A 19,812-nucleotide genomic window follows, 5' to 3' on the forward strand; every position below is an offset into this window, starting at 1 on the left:
CCGTTACAAAACTGGTATCATTGCAGTTCACGTTGAGGTGTTTCCTCACTTAACTATTCATGATGGGCTGAACGAGAGATATTGTAATTTTGGACTCAGAACACAAAACAGTTGTTGCATTTTCTAATGGCTTGAGCAAATTTGAAACCTCACTTAACTTAAGCCACTCGTCCTCGAAATTTTCTATTTTTTGGGCCGTACGACCATCAAAAATTTCTCGATCTGCGAGCACTGCCACCAATGAGGGTCTCAGCCTTAATAGACGCTCGACCATATAAAAACTGGAGTTCCATCTTGTCGTGCAACTTTGTATCAGCGACAGTATGGGTTTTTCAAGTTGCTGAAGGTGTTTCTCCAGTGCTGTTGTTCTTTTTGCGGAATGATTGAAGGAACTTACTACATTTGATGACTTTTTTAATAAATATCTGCAGTCTTCCACCTCCATGCCCTTTTTTATGCTTAATTGCAGTGTATGTGCTGCACAAGCAACGCTGTCTATGTTGTCCAAATTCCTAACGGCGTTTGTAATATTTTTTGCATTATCGTGGACTATAGCTGAAGCTCTTGCGGAAATTGCCCACTCCTCTATAGAGTCCAGAATGAAGCTTTGCAAGTTTTCCGAAGTGTGGCTTGTACTCAATTCTTCTGTTTTCAGGTTCATTGAATGAAGGGCCGAGTCGGAATCAAAATAATGCGCTGCAAAGAAATTTGTTAGCAAAAAAGTACTTGTGTAATACAATTTTTTATTTTTATGTAATGGTAAATAAAGGCGATATTTCGGCTGTGTAAGAAACGAAACTTTTTTCGCCTTAACTCTTACAAAATATCGCCCGAAAACTGGTCGCAATCAAACTATAAATATATTTTATGTAAACAACTTACCTGTTATTGTGACATAGGAATCCAATGCCCTTGAAGTCCAACCATCTGTGGTCAGAACTATATGTGCCTCAACCTTCCCAATGATACTTAACGCCTGGGTAATTAGTTCTTGGCGGTCTTGGGTAATACTTGTGGAACTGCTGGTTGAAGTACTAACCCGTGACTGCCGCTTCCGGTTTGGAGGCAAAATTTCTCCTGAATCATCTGTAGCACGGCTGCTCGAAGGTTCCGGTTGATTATCAACTCCATAATTGAGTTTATGCTTAAAGTTATAATGTTTCCATAAACAAGTGGTGGATCCCATACGTTTCAGCATATCACCACAATAATTGCAGGAGGCCTCACCGGTATTTTCCACGATTGTAAAATGTTGCCAAACTTTGCTTCTGGGCATTATTATTATTTTTTTTATTTGTCTTGATTGATGATTAGATTGGCTGAACGTTCTTGCTTGAGGTTCTTGATTGTTAATGAGTGATCTAAGCGCGGGATTTAAACAAATACAAAGGAAATATGTATACATAAGCGATCGAAATTCCCCCAACTAAACTCAACCCAAAGGAAAGTTTGCCTGAAATGTCCATCTATATATTTCTCATTGCCAGTTACCTAAGAAAAAAGAAAATAATTTCACGCCTCAAGCAAGAGTAGTCCGCTAATCTAAGTAAATATTTACCAAAATATGAAACAAAAACAAAGCGCCGACACAATAAAAAGTAGGTAGTTTTTTCATTTAATATAAGCCTTTGCGTGGGTTTTGAATTTGCATACATAGGTACATGCACTTGTACAGAAACCGATTAGTAGTCCGCTAATCTAAGTAAATATTTACCAAAAATATTCGAATAGTGAAGTATTCGAATAGTAAGGTATTTGAATAGTGAGGTGGTATTCGAATAGTAAGGTATTCGAATAGTAAGGTATTCGAATAGTGAGTAATAGCATTATTCGAATAAACGAATAAAATTTAATAAATATTATTCGAATTACGAATACCTCTCGAATAAAAGATTTTATTATTCGAATAATTTTTATTCGAATAGTCCCACCACTAATACAAATTAAAAATCAGCATTTTATCTTTTTCTCAATTGTATTTTATTTTTCACTTTTTCTTTCTCGTGCGTTGTAACCAACTTTGACTGTTCCATTACTTATGCATTGCATTTCCTCATACTGCGGCTACGAAAGTATTTTTTATTTTTATTTTTATTTTATACATACACATAATTAGTATTTTATTTCTTTTCAACGAACTATAGTGTTTTTATTCTTCATACTAGTTTTTAAATTATTTTATGTCTAATACCCCATAGAAATCGCTGCTCTCCTTATACACACATACTCGTGCATATCTTTACAGTCTACGCTACCTTACGTTACATTACTTGTTTACCAAAAAATTCTCTATTTGCTTGTGTACAAATTTCTGAATTAAACTTCAACTTCAGTACTTCGCCGTTTACGTCTAACATCGCACTTCAGTTTGATTTTCGAATTTACCATTTTATTTTATTGTTGTCCATTTTTTTCTTCTTCAAAATACATTTCTTTCTCAACATTAAAATCTAACATTTTCAATAGCGTATAGTAACTCTATTTTAATAATTGTATTTTTGCTTAAAATAATGAGAAAATTAATATACATGTATATATATATATTTATATTTTTTTTTTTATTAAATCGTTCGCTTGCTGTACTTCTACAACTACATTCCTGCTAATTTCAGCTTAAAATATTGATTCATGTATTTTTCCTTTCGTCAAAATAAATATCTAATTATCGATTTCTAATTGTATCACTAAAATTCACTAAAATTCACTACGATTCCTTCATTGTCTTCGCCTATCGGCACTCTGACATTCCGCGACCGCTTTAATTTTTGAATCCATGTAGTTGTTGTAAGTCTTCTCTGTTTAAACCAACTTTTTAATTTAATATATACGTTTTTATCCATATATATAACAATACCATATTTTCATACATATTTTCCTACTATGAAAATTAATTTTACATTTTTCATTTTTCTTCATTAATTAAAGTTGTATTTAATAAATTTGTTAATTTATTGTACGGGGGTGTGGGAGGATCGAAGTGGGGTTTCGTTTGTTCGTTAAATATATGAAATATATTTTCAAGGTGGTGCGATCTATCGGGTTTCCGAAACCACCAAAATTGCAATAAAAGTTATAAAAAATATATATAAAAAAGTGGCGTTTCATGTTATTGCTGCTGTTACCGAGGAGTTTAGACGAGCAGTATTGGAGCGCACCACTACGGAAGGCCTACCTCACCGAACGACTGCCGCATTCGGCCGTGGACTGCCATTCCAGCAGCATACGTCCAAAAACTGTTTATGAATTATTTTAGGCAATTACAACAACGACATTATTTGAAGAAAAACCTAGCTAAATCGCACACACCTTCCATTGTTTTATGTGTTTTAATACATCATTCGCGGATTACAGTGGAGTGTATGCGCCCATATATGTATATATATATTTAAAAATATACTTTCTTAAGCTTAACATTCACATTTATCATTCTACTTAATTTAATCTAAAATCCAATCATCTACTTTATCAAATAACATGTTCGGGGTTTATTTGTTGACTATTTATTTAATTTTAGTTTTAAATAGTTTTTTGTTTTTGTTTGTAATTTCGTGTCCATTTTTTCAATATTCTATTAATGTGCTCTGGAAAATGGGGCTAAGCGCATAATTTATGTAAACGTTTTAAAATTAGTGGATCACAATGTGAATATAAATTTATTGTGATTTTGAAACTGTTTTGAACGATGACTGATCGCACAGCCCTAGCTAAAATATATGTATTGTATTACTAAATCGGTTTGCTTGTTGTGAGTTTATTTTAAATATTTTATGTGCTTGTGTTCATAAAAATAGAAATCAGTTTTTTATCGTTTTTTATTTAGTTTTATTTACTATAATGTTCAAGCAATACGTTATTGGCTTTATAATTTTTAACCCACTTCTCGCAGTGTTTTATTTTTCATACTTTCATAATATTCCAATCACTTTGTTGTTTACATAATCATTTGCCCTTTTTCGTTTCTAATACATACCTTGTATTCAAATAGCGTGAAAAGTTACAAAATAGATTCTTAAATTAAGTTTATATGTATATGTAGTATTTATAGTAGATAGTATCGACCGAACAGAGCATTTATCGCAGCTAAGAAATGCTATTAAACTAAAATTTTTTGCAAACATGTCAAAGTAACTATGCGATTGCAGTATAAACGTTTACATTTTAACAATTCTTTTGCTCCTTATTCTATTTTTAATAGACCTTGCTTAATTTCCATTGCTCGAACTATACTGTACAATAAAAAAATGCATGCCAACAAAATTCAATGTTGGACTGCTTCCATTTAATCTCAAAATGCTTTGGCATTAGCGCAGCGTAACATTTCATAATTTCTGGAAATGTAAAAACTCTAAAAATTATGTGTGCAATTTTACAACGAAAAAGGACGCTAGAGAATACTTATAAATTATTTGTTATGTTTTTACTAGAAATTTAATAATTTTTGCTTTATAATTTTAATGATACCGTGCTTTTATATTTTCCGATCATCATTTACTTAATTTCACATTCTCATTTTCCTTTTATATTTACTCGTATATGTAAGTCATTTTGTTCAATTTCTTTGAGTGGTAAGAATAATATTTTGTTTCACTTGCTTTACATAGTTAATTGCATTTTTACAGCTACAACTATAGTTATTTACTAGTTAATTAATAACTGGCCTCATGACCAGCTAGAATGTAAAGATCATGTCCCTCCTCGCTGCCCAGCGAACCGGTGCGCAGCAATTGACTTTCCAAAGCGACGACTCTGTAATATAAGAATAAAAGAGTAGTGAGTATTGAAAGAAATTGGTGCAATGCCAATGACGATGCTAATTACTTATCACAGCCGAGCAGTCGATATGTCCGACTCATATCCTTGATTTCCTGCGTTATTTCTCCGTTGCGTAACGACTTGCCTTGCATGCCGTGCTTATGGAATGCTAGTACGCTGTCCGGTAGACAAACTGGTGAAAAGAAAAACGAAAGACTGAATGTAATAATTTTTCATTTATTTTTTTATATTTTGTCTATAGGAATACAACACATAAATCTTTTGACTAAACTTTATCAAAATAAAGAGCTGACGAGCACTTGCTTTCGACTTCAGTCCGATCTGTGTCACCGGAGCGGCCTGGATCCAAACACCAGCAGCATTCCTCAACAATTTCTTACAACAACAACTGGCCTTAAAAAACCATCAATACGTATCAGTAGTGACAGTCGCAAAATTTTCCACTACACTAATTGTGAGTCCATCATCAGCATAAATTCCTAGATGCGACAACGAGTGTGATCGGGAGTATTTTATAGGCTCCTATATATGTACCTCGAACCCAATCCTTGTATTGTGCTTTAACCAACCATCTCTTCTTACCTAAGCAACTTAATATTGATTTTTATTTGAAGCTTCACTACCGATTAAGCTCTGGTGAGAAGGCCACCATAAATCTGTATAATCTGACATAGTGGCCCGACTTACCTATGCTATCCACACTGAAATCGAAATTGAGTTGTGACACCATTTTCTTGTGTTGCTTCGGATTGCCTTGGAGCGTGACAACTTGTATGATGTTGCCATAGCAGACAAGTATCGCATCCTTTTCGATCTGATGCACTTTCACCACCTTCAGCAGATCGCGCCGCGGCACCATTGTTGCCATAGCATCAAAATCCAGATCGTCGGAATGGAACCAGCTTGCGCCTAGAGAGAAATAGTAACAACGTAAATATTGCAAATCCATTAATCAGCCTCAAAATCTTGGTCTCACTGTTCATATTGATCAACTCTAGCTTGAGGCATCCGTTGAGCGCTTTTCGTACGCCCGTGCACACGATTGGATACTCCAGCTCTGGGGTAATGATCATCTCGAAAACGGGTGTGTGACCATTTAGAACGCAGCCATGCCCCCCGCCCAGTATGCTCGTTGCCGGCCATTCGCACTGTTTGAGCAGCATGAATTTGTTCAGCGGATCGTACCACTGCATGAGGAAGATGCCGCTAGGCGTAGCGCCGCACAAATATTTGTAGCCATTGTAGGGATTGCGTGTGACGCAGCACTGAGTGCAGCCTTTGGTGTCGGGAACTTTGGTGGTGAGCGCGAATTTACGCGGTACCAGTCTTTCGGGTATTTTGTTCATGTGCAGCGAGAAGCGATGCGTTTGTTTGGAATGTAACGCGATCAGATCGTGTCGATACAACTGGCAGGATTTGCCTATAAAAAGGACATATTTAAAATATATTCGAAAAAAACTCTCAGGCTCCTTTGATTATTTAGTTTTGATGCTCGCTTACCTGATAGACTCATAAGCACGTCCTTGATCACATACAGCCAGGTGGTGCGCCGCGGAAACAGCTGATCGATAACCGCATCGTGAAGCTCGTTCATGTTTAGATTGAAGATGCCTTCATCGGCGCCAATAAGCAGATGCTGATCCCGTGTCTCTGGATGTATCCACGAGGCGGTGCAGTGTATGCGTAGCGGACAACCGTTGAAGATCTTGGAGAAGCAGGCGCCCATGTGCACCTTGGGCGTCGGCGGTAGACCGTTAGAAATAGGGCGTGGCGGGGTGTGACGACGACGATGGGAACGTTTAGGAGGCACGGGAGGCGTATTATTGAGCAGATCCGGCTGCGCTTCTTTCTCCACTGCAAAATCAGATTGTACGGAAATGAATAGGTTTACATTTGTATTAAATTTTATTTATTTTTTCTTACTTTCATCCTCTTGTGTGCCACCATCGCTGAGGCTACGAGTTCTCGAAGACTTTCCCATCTCATTCAGTAGGCCAATTAGTTGGTCCATTGAGCTATGGCGACGTGGTGAGTCCTCCAAACCATTCTGTGTTAAAGAAGAAAAAGTATGAAGTGTAAAACGCTTGGGTGGACTATGCGCCACAATGTAAGGTTATTCACATACACACACACCTGGTTACTTTCATGTCTATAATCACAATTTTTGTCGTTGTTGCCGCCAATCGCCTGAGTAGATGTGGGTGTGCATTCGCCAGAGGTCAATTCTGTCGAGGTGGACGTTGCCGATGACAATGCCGACGTCACTGTTGCAGCCGTTGCGCCAATGGTTGTTGCCGAATCGGTAGCTGAAGTGTTGCTATTAAAATAATTGGTGCCATTATTACGCAGCAAATTTGTGAACAAATGCGACGTAGAAGCAGAGGAATGCATGAGTACATCACGAGCAAACGCAGACGTGGATGAAGAAGGTGAGGGGGAGGCACCAATACCGCCGACACTACCACCAACATCACCAAAACCACCAGCACCACCAACACCACTAACGCCATTCCTATCAACACCTAACACACCGCCTGTTATACCACCCCTGACACCGCCACCATTAGTACCACTAACAATACCATCTAAAACACCGTCACCACCACCACTGCCATCGCAACTAAAACTATCAAATGGATTATACGATGATGACGTTAATGATGTGTGTTGCGATTGGCCATTCATTGTCGTTGTTGTTGCAATTGTTGTTTCGTTAGTCATGCTAGAGGAAGAAGCCGAGAGGCCGATGGCGCTAGTTGAGCGTGAATGCATATTGTTGCCAGCGTGGCTCCCATTGCTGTTGCTGCTACTGTTACTGTTGTTGGTGTAGTGCATGTAATGATGATGATGGCGGTGATAATGTGGCTGCTGTTGGTGTAGCTGTATCTGCTGATGCCGAGCGCCGCTTTCGTGATTGACATTATTGTCCACCGCATCAACTGAAGTTGTGCGTAAATTGGAAAAGCCAATACCTAATCCCAAGTAGGCGGACATAGAATGCCCCAAACCGACAGCTCCGCCGCCACCATTCACTGTTGTGGTTGCTGCTGATGAAGTCGCGGATGTCGTAGAGGAGCTGCTGATATCGTCTGGCGCTGATGGCGCCGAGGTTTCGTTGATACCACCACCTCCATCTCCGCTTCCACTTCCATCTCCACCTCCATTGCCGTTGCCATTTCCACCATTGAAAGAGCAGTGGCACTCGGTGCTAAGCAAATCTTTGGTATCGGTTAATGGCAGCGTGGCTCTGTAATTATGTGGTCAGTAGTCAGTAGTCAGTGATCAGCATACACGCGAATTGGAAAAAGTGATGAGCGGCGATTTGGGTTGAGCGGTGATGCAAACACAAAAGGGTGAAGAACATAAGAGTGAGAGCGAGGGAGAGAAAGAAAATAGAGAAAAGCGACAAATGAACGGCTATTATCATCGATTGCTTCGAGAACGGTATTGATTTTTTTAGCGCCTAAAAGAGTAGTACATATTTTTAGCTGTTTTTATTTTATTTTTTGGCTATAATGTTGTTGCTTATTTGCTGGAAACAGCAAACCATAACCAAACAAAATATTTTTTTAAATAAGTATGCAAAAATGACCGCCAGCCTTTATGTTACGGTGAGTAAAAATTTTATGGGGTTATCTATCTCATTGGATGCAAAGTTTTTTGTACTTTTACTTAAGGAGACAAAGAAACTTGGAAACTTTCATCGAATTCTTTGATTTTTTGGAGTTACGGCGTTCTTCCAGCAAACGAGCTTCATGCACTTGTTTATAAATATGAATTAAATGGAATGAGGCGAGTTTGATGAGGTGTGCTGAGGATGGGTGTCATTGTATGCATTTGTTTTACTAAAAATTCACTTATTTATGGTGAATCTCTATATATTGTTGGTGTTGTTGTTTTTTTATTTGTTTTTAGTTCGGTTAGTGGGCAATGAAATTGTGGTAATGCACTCTACTAATTTAATTAATTGTATTTATTAGTACACTAATGAGCGCAAAATATTAGTAATGTTATTCTTCTTGTTCTTGTTAATTAAAACTAGTTTATTAAACGAAATAACAACTTATTCAATTATGAAATTATGCTCCGACAACAATGCGAAATTATTAGCATACGTTAATTAAAAATATTATATAATTACGTAAGGAACAAGCACACATAGACACAAATGTTGAGAAGACATGCGAAGGCTTTCAAACTATTCCGACGATGAATATTGTTGGTTGCTGTGTGGAGTTTGGTGATTTTGGTTGTGTCGTTTGGTTGTTACTGTACCGATTTTAAAATCCTCTTTTATTTGTTTTATCAATATGCAGATAAACTTATTTCATGAAAATATGTATGTATGTATTCCGGCAAAATTTAAAAAAAATTAGGAAAAAACTAAACAAAGGCAAGCGTATGAAAATAAATATTGATAAGCCCTTTGATATGTTGCCCAAAATTCAGATAGTCCGAGAAGTATGTATACTAAGTTTCAAAAAATTTGAGATTTTTTTTAACATACTCGTACATATGTATGCACACCGAAAGCATTATTTTCGAACAGAAATAATGGAAAAGTTTGCAAAAAATAGATTGACTTGCCATTTCAATTCCCAGAGGGAAATTAACAAACACTACATGAATATGTGTGTGTAGGTAAATGAGAGTGGTGAGTTAATAAGATTCCCCCCAGCACTCACATTGCTTTTATTTGCCATTTAATATTCTGATTGCACACATGGCAAACAAATTTTCATATTTTACACATTGTTGCTTGTGGCGTAAAGTGCAATGAATAATAAAACAAGAATAAAAAACAAATAAATGTCATCTTGAAGTGAAAAAATTAGACGGAACGTTTTGATAAAAAAACAAGCGGTTTACATGCAAATTTTAAGTCAGACTGCAAAGCTTACACTTACACACATCTACATAGTGTGATAAATAATGCATACATATGCATGTGTAAATATATGTACGGGCACACACACATCCATACATACTGCGTTCGCTCCGCTAGATTTGGTCATAGCCAACGATGGAAGAACAGCCACCTTTCAAAGAGATAGTAAGGAGTCCATAATAGACATCACTTTTACTAGTGGCTCCTTGGCTAGATGCGTCAAATGGAAGGTCAGCGAGCATTATACCCACAGCGACCATCAAGCCCTAATTATAGACATCCCGGAAGGAAAAGAAGACAACAAGTATATCTCTGCTAGTAATTCTCTGCACCAAGCATGGAGGCTGACAACTCTGGATAAACCTCTATTCAACCTTGTATTAAACGAGGTCATAGAGCGCGTACAAGAAGAGAATTCAGCAGCAAGGGCAGCAAATAGGCTTGTGCAAGACATTATAGTAGCCTGCGAAGCATCGATGGCCCGGAAAGTAAAAGGCTGTCATCGGAAGCAAGTATACTGGTGGAATGACACAATCAAAGAACTAAGGGCGAAATGCTTCAGAGAGAGAAGGATCTGCCAAAGACTACGGAATACTGCGGAGCATCAAATTAGGCTGGCAAATTTTAAAAATTTTCGAAAGCAGCTAAAAAATGAGATCCGGCGAAGTAAAGCAGCCTCATTTAATCAGCTATGCAACGAGGCAGACAAAAACATATGGGGTAATGCATACAGAGTAGTAATGTCTAAAATTGTTAAAGCGCCGCAAGTAAAATGCCCTAACTTGCTAAATAATATAGTTCGGACCCTGTTTCCTCACCGCAAAACAGATCCAATGTCATACATTTCATCATCTATAAATGACATTGATGATATAACACCTGAAGAAGTTGTACAAGCAGCAAAAATGATTGGAGATCGCAAAGCTCCCGGCCCGGATGGTATTCCGAACATGGCATTAAAAACAGCCATCCTGGAAAATCCCCAGACATTTGCTAGGGTGATGCAATTGTGTCTCGAGCAAGGCGTGTTCCCGAATGTCTGGAAGAGGCAAAGACTAGTGCTGCTCCCGAAGCCAGGGAAGCCACCAGGTATACCAGGATCCTACCGTCCCCTATGCCTCCTTGACACGATGGGCAAGCTTTTAGAGCGGCTTATTAGCAACAGAATACAGCCGTACACTGAATGCGAGGCGGGACTATCCCCGTACCAGTATGGTTTCCGAAAGCGAAGGTCTACTACAGCGGCAATACAAAAGGTGGTCACGATTGCTACAGACGCGATCGCAGGCAAACGATGGAGAGGCGGTGATAAGCAATACTGCGCAGTAGTGACTTTAGATGTGAAAAACGCCTTCAACTCAGCAGACTGGGGGCACCTTCTGAAGGCACTTAAAAAGCTATCTGTCCCGGCATACATATATAATATTGTCAGAAACTATCTGAGCGACCGAGTTTTAGAATACGACACAGAAGGTGGAATAAAAAAGTATAAGATTACAGCAGGTGTGCCACAGGGCTCAGTGCTAGGCCCCACGCTTGGAATATTATGTATGATGAAGTGTTCCGACTCCCATTTCCAACAGATGTACACATCGTTGGCTTTGCGGATGACATAGCTCTCGTAATTGTAGCTAAACTGGTGAGCGATATCGAAGTCAAAGCAAACACTGCAATTGCTACCGTAACAAACTGGCTGGATAGCGTAGGTTTATCCATTGCAGCGGAGAAAACGGAAGCGGTCCTCATCAGTACCCGCAAGAAACCAGAGATAGCCTCTTTCAGCATAGGCACACATAAATTTAAATCGTCTCGTCAGCTTAAATATTTGGGTGTTATAATTGACGACCGGCTCAGTTTTGGCCCACATGCGGAATATGTAACCCACAAAGCATCAAGAATGTTCAGTGCGCTCTCTAGAATGCTCCCGAATGTGGGTGGGCCGAGAAGCAGCAAACGCAGGCTATTATCTAGCGTCATCACATGCACCCTGCTATATGCAGCACCAGTATGGGCAAAATCCCTGAAGGTAAAAGCATATAGAAGACCGTACGAAGCCATTTACAGACTTTGCGCACTGAGGGTGATAAGCGCATATAAAACCACCTCTGACGAAGCGGCAATGGTGATCGCAGGCATGATTCCGATAGATATATTGGCGGAAGAAAGAGCGAGAGTGTTCGTGCAGAAAGAACAGGACCACAGTAACATATCCGCGATCATAAAAAGAGAGAAGGCTACATCCATGCTGAAATGGCAGGAGCGTTGGGAAAACGCGACAAAGGGAAGGTGGACTTATACACTAATCCCAAAAATCGAAAAATGGCTAAATAGAAGCTATGGTGAGCCTAATTTCCAGCTAACGCAATTTTTGACAGGCCATGGTTGCTACCAGAAGTATCTACATCGCCTTAGGATACGTGATTCGCCTTTATGTCGAATATGCCATGAAGAGGAAGATGCAAGACATGTATTTTTTGTATGCCCGCGATTTGTGACTATCAGAGAGGATTTAGATTCACTATCAGATGATCCGATAGTACCAGGAAACATAGTGGACATCATGATGTCTTCAAAGTATGCGTGGGATAAGATCTCGGCCGCAATTAGCCAAATAATCTATGCATTGAAGCTCGCAGACATATCTGAGGTCAGCGGCAGATAAACAGACGATACTTGACAAAGAAACGAACTCTTAAGTCGTCGTGTGACAAGTATGGTGGGAGGGGGTGGACAGGCCCAACTGGGGTGGTTTGCTTCGGTAACAAACAAAACTGGGGGAGGATTAAAGTACATGCAACTTTTTGACGGACTGCATGTGAAGTGTAACTGACGTAGAGCCTAGAGTTCAACCGCCTTCCCGACGAATTACTTAACGGTTGTACCGGGAGGGGATCGGTACATGGACGGTAGGAGGTTTAGTTTGGGTTAAAGTCCTACACTGACGGGGTACAGGCTTTCGATGCTTCCTCCTCGTAAAAAAAAAAAAAAAAAAAAAAAAAAAAAAAAAAAAAAAAAAAAAAACATACTGCTATTGTATATGTATGTTTTTATATTCGTACACGCATGCATGGATATGAGCAAACAGGGCAGTCTGAGACATACAACAACAAAAATGCGATGGATCTAAATGAACATTATAACAATGATGGATGAGCCGAGATGATGAAGATGCAAACAAACAAATAGACAAATAAAACAGCAATATACAAAATGGGTCATAAAATATGTATGTATAAAACATCGTAGTTTGGCGTGCGCTTGTGTGCTAATGCATACATACATAAATATATATATGAATAAACAAGAGATAACTAAATTCACTAAATACTAAAAGAACAAAAACAATAAAAATATCGTATGCAAAAAAAGCAAAGATGAGAAAGTTTGAAGGAGTGCGGGAATTAGAGCGCGTGGAATATTGGATCTCTGCGATGAAGTAAGGAAAACTAAAATATGCGTATGCATTCACGTACATCAATACATTTTTGCATATGTATGCATACGAGTATGTGTGAGCATGTGTGAGTAACATACATATATATGGTATATATGTATGTATACAAGTCCAAGTTGTAAAAGGTAAAGAAAAAATCCTTTCTGGTTGAAGTCATTTGAGCGGAAAAAGCGGGTTCTTCACGAATAGAGAGGGGAGTATGTCTTAGGTTTATAGCGCAACATTTACAACCCATGGACTGGCTCTCAGGTAGCCAACTCGTTTTGAGCCTAAATATAGTGTTTTTTAAGAGCTTGAGAGCTTAAAATGATAATAAACAACAGAAATATTATTGGAATGCATTTTTTCTTATAATCGATTGTTAAGTTGCGCTGTCTTGTTGACACCAAATGTCGTCGATGTTTAGCTGATTGATTTTTGGAAACACAAATTCAGCCACCATGGCTCGATAGCGCTCGCCGTTCACCGTAATGGCAGCTTCTTCTTCATTTCGAAAGAAATAAGTTCCGATGATGCCGCCAGTGCACTATGAACTTATGATTTATTAACACGTTCGCGGACGTGAATGCTATAGCATTCAGTTTTATAGTGATGCAAAATGACGCGAATGCTACAGCATTAAAATTTTAAAGCCAAGTTTTATTCATTTAATTCCATGTAACTTTAAGTTTTTGTAATTAATATACATTTCAAAGTAATGACCACTTGATTCATTAAGTACTTTCATATAACCGTTAAAATACGATGTTCTGACTACTCTTATAATATACATACATATGTATGTATAATCAGATTTTGGATATATCAACTAGTTTCAAAAATAATTGCCTGTCTATTTTTGCAGCTCCCTGAAATTTTAAGTGTCCGCGAACGTGTTAAACTTTTTTTTGAAAGTAAATTTCCATAAGTGTTGTTCTGGCATTAAACGATTCATGACGATCTGTTAAACCTTACTGAATAGAAATGTCAACACAATTTGTTATGCACAGCTGTCAAACCATAGTTATCTATATCATAGTTATCGCAACTTTTAGGCAATCAATTCCGTGGAAGGAATTTGCATAGCCTAAGTACAATTTAGGTTTGAATAATAGGAGGAAGCGCACCAGTGCAGTGTATAGTATAAGAGTACAGCTGTTATAGTGGAACAGGCTTTCCATCGGCTGTTTAACAAAATCGCTTGTAAGGCTTCAAAGAAAAATAATTCTGTAATGTGAAAAGGGTTTCTGTACAGCGCATGGTGCTGGTAAAGCCTCCATGAAGACTTGAATGCCAACGAAGCGGATTGGGTATGGCACAGATTGAATTTAAGCGGGCATTGGGGGTTTGGTAAATATTATATTTATGCTAAATACTTTTTCCAACTACAAAAACAATTTCTATTGTGATCACAGCTATGTGCTGGTTAAATTCCATATCTATCTACATATGTATGTAGTTTCCAAAATCTACATTGATGACTCCAAAACAGGCATTGGGTCTAGATTAGCGATACGCTAAAAGAATGAATAAAATAAGTCCTACTAAAAGATGTATAGGAGAAGTCGGGGAATATATCAGTTCAACTAAAATGTATACATGCATACATACATACACACGATGCAGACGCTGTCTATATTTTTAACACACTTTTATTAGCTCGGGTTGTATGTATGTATGTATGTATGTATGTAACGGAATCTTGGAGCTTCATTTTCACTGGCTTCTAAAAATCTGATCGACTTGAAATTTTGCATACCTATCAAGGACCGATGACAATGCAATAATTTGATAAAAGTTTTCCATTATCCTTATTAGGATTGCTAGGATTAATATTTTCTTTTTTTTACTGTGGGCAAAAAGTAAGGTGAATTTGGTTGCAAAATGAAAAATCTTTATTTATTCTTGTAAAACAGTTTCTCAGGCTCCCTCCACGAAATAAGTTCTTCATCCCGATTACTTCTTTATCACGGCCGATAACTGCATAGCTTTAGACTCACAGTCGATAAGAAAGGGATTAAATATAACACGAATATATCGAATCATTTATTCACTGACTGCAATGATAACAATAATTTTCATTCATAATAAAAAATAGTTAAAAAAAAAAACTAAAAAACACGCTTTTTTGCTAATCGAACTAAAAAGTAGAAAATAAAAAATAGTTTAAAAAAACTAAAAAACACGCTTTTATTGCTAATCGAACTAAAAAGTAGAAAATAAATTTACATGACAAAGAGACCTACATATAATGAAGTAATAGCAAATCGAACGATCAGTCATAGTCAACTACCTCAGAACAGAATTATAACAAAAATTAAGATACAAATAGAGTAATACAAATTAGAGTTAAAAGCGTGGGATGCTTGATATAGTAAATATAGTAAATATAATATTACAATCATTCTATTGGCAACTACCTATGTACAGAGGGTTATGAAAGTGAAGAAAAATGCATCCCACGCTTTTAACTCTAATTTGAATGACTCTATTTGTATCTTAATTTTTGTTATAATTCTGTTCTGAGGTAGTTGACTATGACTGATCGTTCGATTTGCTATTACTTCATTATAGGTCTCTTTGTCATGTAAATTTATTTTCTACTTTTTAGTTCGATTAGCAGTAAAAGCGTGTTTTTTAGTTTTTTTAAACTATTTTTTTATTATTCACTATGCAAAATATTTATTTGCATGCGGTGTTTTCTAATGTAAAAATTTAATGTAGTGAAAATTATGATACATACATATGTACCCACGAGCGCACAATACACCATCAAAGTGAGGGATAAACAACTCCTGAACTATGAAAAAACTACTAAGTATTTACGTACATACGTGTGTATTTATGTATGTGCACAGTGAATTTCCTTGATTTAAGCGATGTGGGGAAGCAATGCAAATGCGCGAAGAAATGCTTGCATGATACAAAAACAAACTCACTATTTACATACATATGTATTTATTTTGGCTATAAAATGTATGCAAAGATAGTACATTCCTACATACTTGGATAAATATTAGTACATAGAAACCAAAAATAGATAAAAATAAATAAATATAGATGGTATAATAAAAATGATGGGTGATGGGTCAAAAGGGTAATCTTGAACCAATTTATGAACTATTGCTGAATTGATGATGCGTGCATGTATGTACATACATACATATGTATGTCTGTATTGATGTGTATGTATGTTCGTGTGCTTTGTTCTGCATATGAATTTATGAAATGTGCGTGTCAGTTTTGTTGTATTCATAAACTAATTGAGCTTAATTTTGCGAAGAACCAAATCAAAATTGTGCATTTACAGGACTGGCTAAATTTAACTGTAATATACTGTTTAAAAAAAATTTAAATCGTATTCCGGCTATGAACAAATAATACAAATCTTGAACATTAAAAACAATTATTCAATAAATATTTTACGCCTGTGGTAAAAAATTACGAAGAATCTGCCGATACTTCTAGTATACCTGATTATTAACACCTCACTGAGGATTTGATGAAATTGTGTAAAAAAAATAAATAACTGCGGAAAAATGCCGGAACGAAAACTAGTTGCATATCAAACACCAAGATTATAAACTGTAATTTAATACTAAAGAAAAGAAAAGGCAGTAGTGGTTCAAAAAGTGTATAAGCTGTCGGTCATAACCACAAAAATTAATGTGTGTCTGATTGCCAGAGTCAAGTTAGTTGTTATCATTCAGTGCACAATTTTGCGGCGGTTCTTCACTGATTGTGAACTTAAATAATTTTCTTAGATCCAATAACACTTTAAGCAATGGCTTCTGAACAGTTCGTGCTGAGCTTTTCTAAAATACCAATCAATTAGCTGCATGTAATAATCAAATAATATTAAAAAAAGAAAGCGTTAAATAATGAAGAGATTAAATTGAATGAATTTGTATGTTTTCTAGTCTATGGTCAAAGCTAAACATTTTATTTCATCAATTATAAAAATTCACTATTGTGCATGAATATGAATTTTTGTAATAAGTAACCTTTCCGTTTTCTTTAGTAGTATTTATTTATTTTGCGTTTTGCAAGATGCTATGGCTACTTCGTTGGGTTTGTAAAAAATATGCATCACTTGTATACTCGTTTTAGTAGTAGTTGTTGTTGTAAGTATTTACCTTAGCTTTAGCTCCTCATCAATATACTGTAAGAGGCTCCTACAAATAACACAAACAAAATGCAAAAAATAACATAAACAGCATAAGAATGAGAATACTTCAAATACTATCAAAATTCAAATATTTTGCTGTATCAAAAATAATATGATTATAAAAAATCAAGAAAAAAATGTGCCAAACTATAAAAAGAAGGGAAAAATTAAAACACAATGCAAAAATTTCTAAAAATGGTTATTAAGAAAATTAAAATTTTATTAGTGCAGAGAAAGAAGAGAGTGTACTGGCGTAGAATTGATTCGAACAGTTTGGGAAATAGACAACTGGTTTCGAGGATTAAAAGTTCTTCTCATGGAAAATTTAAAACAGGTATATTTTTAGAATTTAAGACAAAACTATTCTAAACGACAGCGCAGTTAAAATAAATTTCTAGATTTAGATTATATGTATAATCATTATGTAAAATAACGAATATTTTTCGGCTAAAAAAATTAATTTTCATAGTAATACAAAACTCAAATCCATAAATTTTTGTCAAATTAAATTTCAAAACTGAGAAAAGGCTAGTTTTCGGTAAACAAACAAAAAAGAAAAAGCAAACAGAGCTAAAATCTCGCATCCGTTCATTGGTTTGAGAATTTTCATTAACTCAGAACTTAGCCAAATCTAACAATTCGCATTGGACGCACGCTGTGACGCTACAGGGGAACTCATGCGAAACTGCTACAGTGAGAAAATAACATTGGTGTTCATCCTATTAAAGTGGAATATTGAGTTTCAATGCAAAAAAGTGTTTGCAGAAAAGCACGTATAAGTGAAAATAAATAAGTTTTTTTGTGCATTTTTCTACACATTTATTCAATACGTGTGGGAGTTTGAGTATTGTCTTTATTGCCGAATTATTGACAACTGCTGAGCTGAAGGTGGGAGTGCGGGTGAAAATGTACACGATATTTGTAAATATATAAGTTTGTATGTGTCTCGGAATGTTTCGCCTGTACTGAGAATGAAACAGTACAATGGCGCAGGCACAGATGCACACATACATTCGCAGAAAAAGACTAAAACACAAAAATCAAAGCAGCATTTAAGGCGCTCAAATGCTGTTTGGTCTGTTATTTTGTTGTTGTTGTTTTAGAAATTAATTCTGCCAGGTTGCCTCTATGCGTCTATGCAGCAAGCATTTGAGTTCGAAGTGGTTTTGGAAGCTATTTGAAATCCGAGGCATGAAGAGCTTTCAATAACATGAATAAAATGTGAGAGGCCTATAAATTTATTTCAATTAAGTTCCAATAAAATATGCAATTTATTATTTGCCTATTATTATGCCTGTCAAATATAGATGATTTTCAGCTCAGTTAAAATAGTTGAAAAAATATTTTATTGAACTTTAAAAAAACAAACAATTATTTGACTTCGGCGGTGTTTGCTTTTAGAGCAAAAAATTGTGAACTCAAAGAGCTAAATTAAGCGGTATTTAATAAAACGCACTAATAAGTCGCAGCTATTCTTGATTTGAAGTTTAAATAAAGCCTTGGGGGCTTGACTGGTAGAAAATGCTAAGTAAATTATAGCTGATTTTTTCCAAAGTTTACAGCATCCGTTATGTTACTTTTATTTTTCATTTCATTTTTTTCCAACTGTCTGTTGGCATTTGATTGTATGTGTATGCTGCATGAAGCTTATTTCTCGCGTGTGTGTGTGGACTGGCGTGTGCCCCATGGAGGCCTACACATTTATAAATAAATCTTCGATAAGAATATTGAAAAATAATTTTGTGGCTCAATTCTTTTTAATTTGTTTGAAATATATTTTCGGGAATGTTTATTTTGGTGAAAAGCGTAAATCAAATTATTAAAGAAATTATGATTTTGCCACAAGTCTGCCATAAATTTGACAACAACAAATATAACGTAATCAATTGCTTTGCCAAGCAAACCAGTAAAGTTTTAAATTAAAACCAAATAAGTATTTTCGTTTATTAAATTCGTTTTACACTATTTAATTAAATTTGATTCAAAACTGAAAATAAATGCATACATATACGCGTATATAACTTATATTTCATAGCAAAAACTGCCCAATTTACCAGACAGCATGTAAAACAAAAAGAAAATGAGAGTGATCCAAATAAATTTAAATCACTGCAGAGAAGCGCAAGATCTTCTAACGCAAACAATGTACGAACAGCACGCTGACGTGGCGGTAATATGTGAACAATACAACAAGCCAGACGCTGGAATGGGGGTTTCGGATGCAACAAGGAAGGCAGCCATATGGGTCCTAGGAGATAAGACTATCCAAGAGGGGCAACTTGCAGACAAAACCAGTTACACTAGAGCAAAAATTTCTGGTGTACATATATATAGTATTATATATGTACCGCCGAGCCTACCTCAAGCAGTATTTGAAAAGATTCTTGACGAACTGGTTAGAGAAGCCCTGACAACAACGCCAAACTTAATAGCTGGAGACTTCAATGCATGGGCCTTAGAATGGGGAAGTAAGTGTACAAACCAACGAAGGAAAGCACTGCTCAAAGCCTTCTCCTTACTTGACGTTGTGTTATTAAATACTGGAAGAAA

The 19,812-nt window shown here is 36.4% G+C and overlaps 1 protein-coding gene across 1 annotated transcript in view; it reads right to left on the bottom strand.

Moving 5' to 3' along the window:
* Positions 1-2,525: 2,525 nt before the first annotated feature.
* LOC129244412 (mitogen-activated protein kinase kinase kinase kinase 5) overlaps positions 2,526-19,812 on the bottom strand; it is a 74,933-nt gene continuing 57,646 nt past the window's right edge. The window contains exons 7-14 of the mRNA XM_054882033.1: positions 17,231-17,269; positions 6,907-8,020; positions 6,697-6,820; positions 6,274-6,627; positions 5,750-6,193; positions 5,461-5,682; positions 4,819-4,945; positions 2,526-4,746 (exon numbers count right to left, since the gene is read on the bottom strand). Coding sequence (XP_054738008.1) covers positions 4,647-4,746; positions 4,819-4,945; positions 5,461-5,682; positions 5,750-6,193; positions 6,274-6,627; positions 6,697-6,820; positions 6,907-8,020; positions 17,231-17,269 — 2,524 coding nt within the window. The 3' untranslated portion in view covers positions 2,526-4,646. The remainder of the gene's footprint in view (positions 4,747-4,818; positions 4,946-5,460; positions 5,683-5,749; positions 6,194-6,273; positions 6,628-6,696; positions 6,821-6,906; positions 8,021-17,230; positions 17,270-19,812) is intronic.

Source organism: Anastrepha obliqua, chromosome 4 (assembly GCF_027943255.1).
Source record: "Anastrepha obliqua isolate idAnaObli1 chromosome 4, idAnaObli1_1.0, whole genome shotgun sequence".
Taxonomy (NCBI): domain Eukaryota; kingdom Metazoa; phylum Arthropoda; class Insecta; order Diptera; family Tephritidae; genus Anastrepha; species Anastrepha obliqua.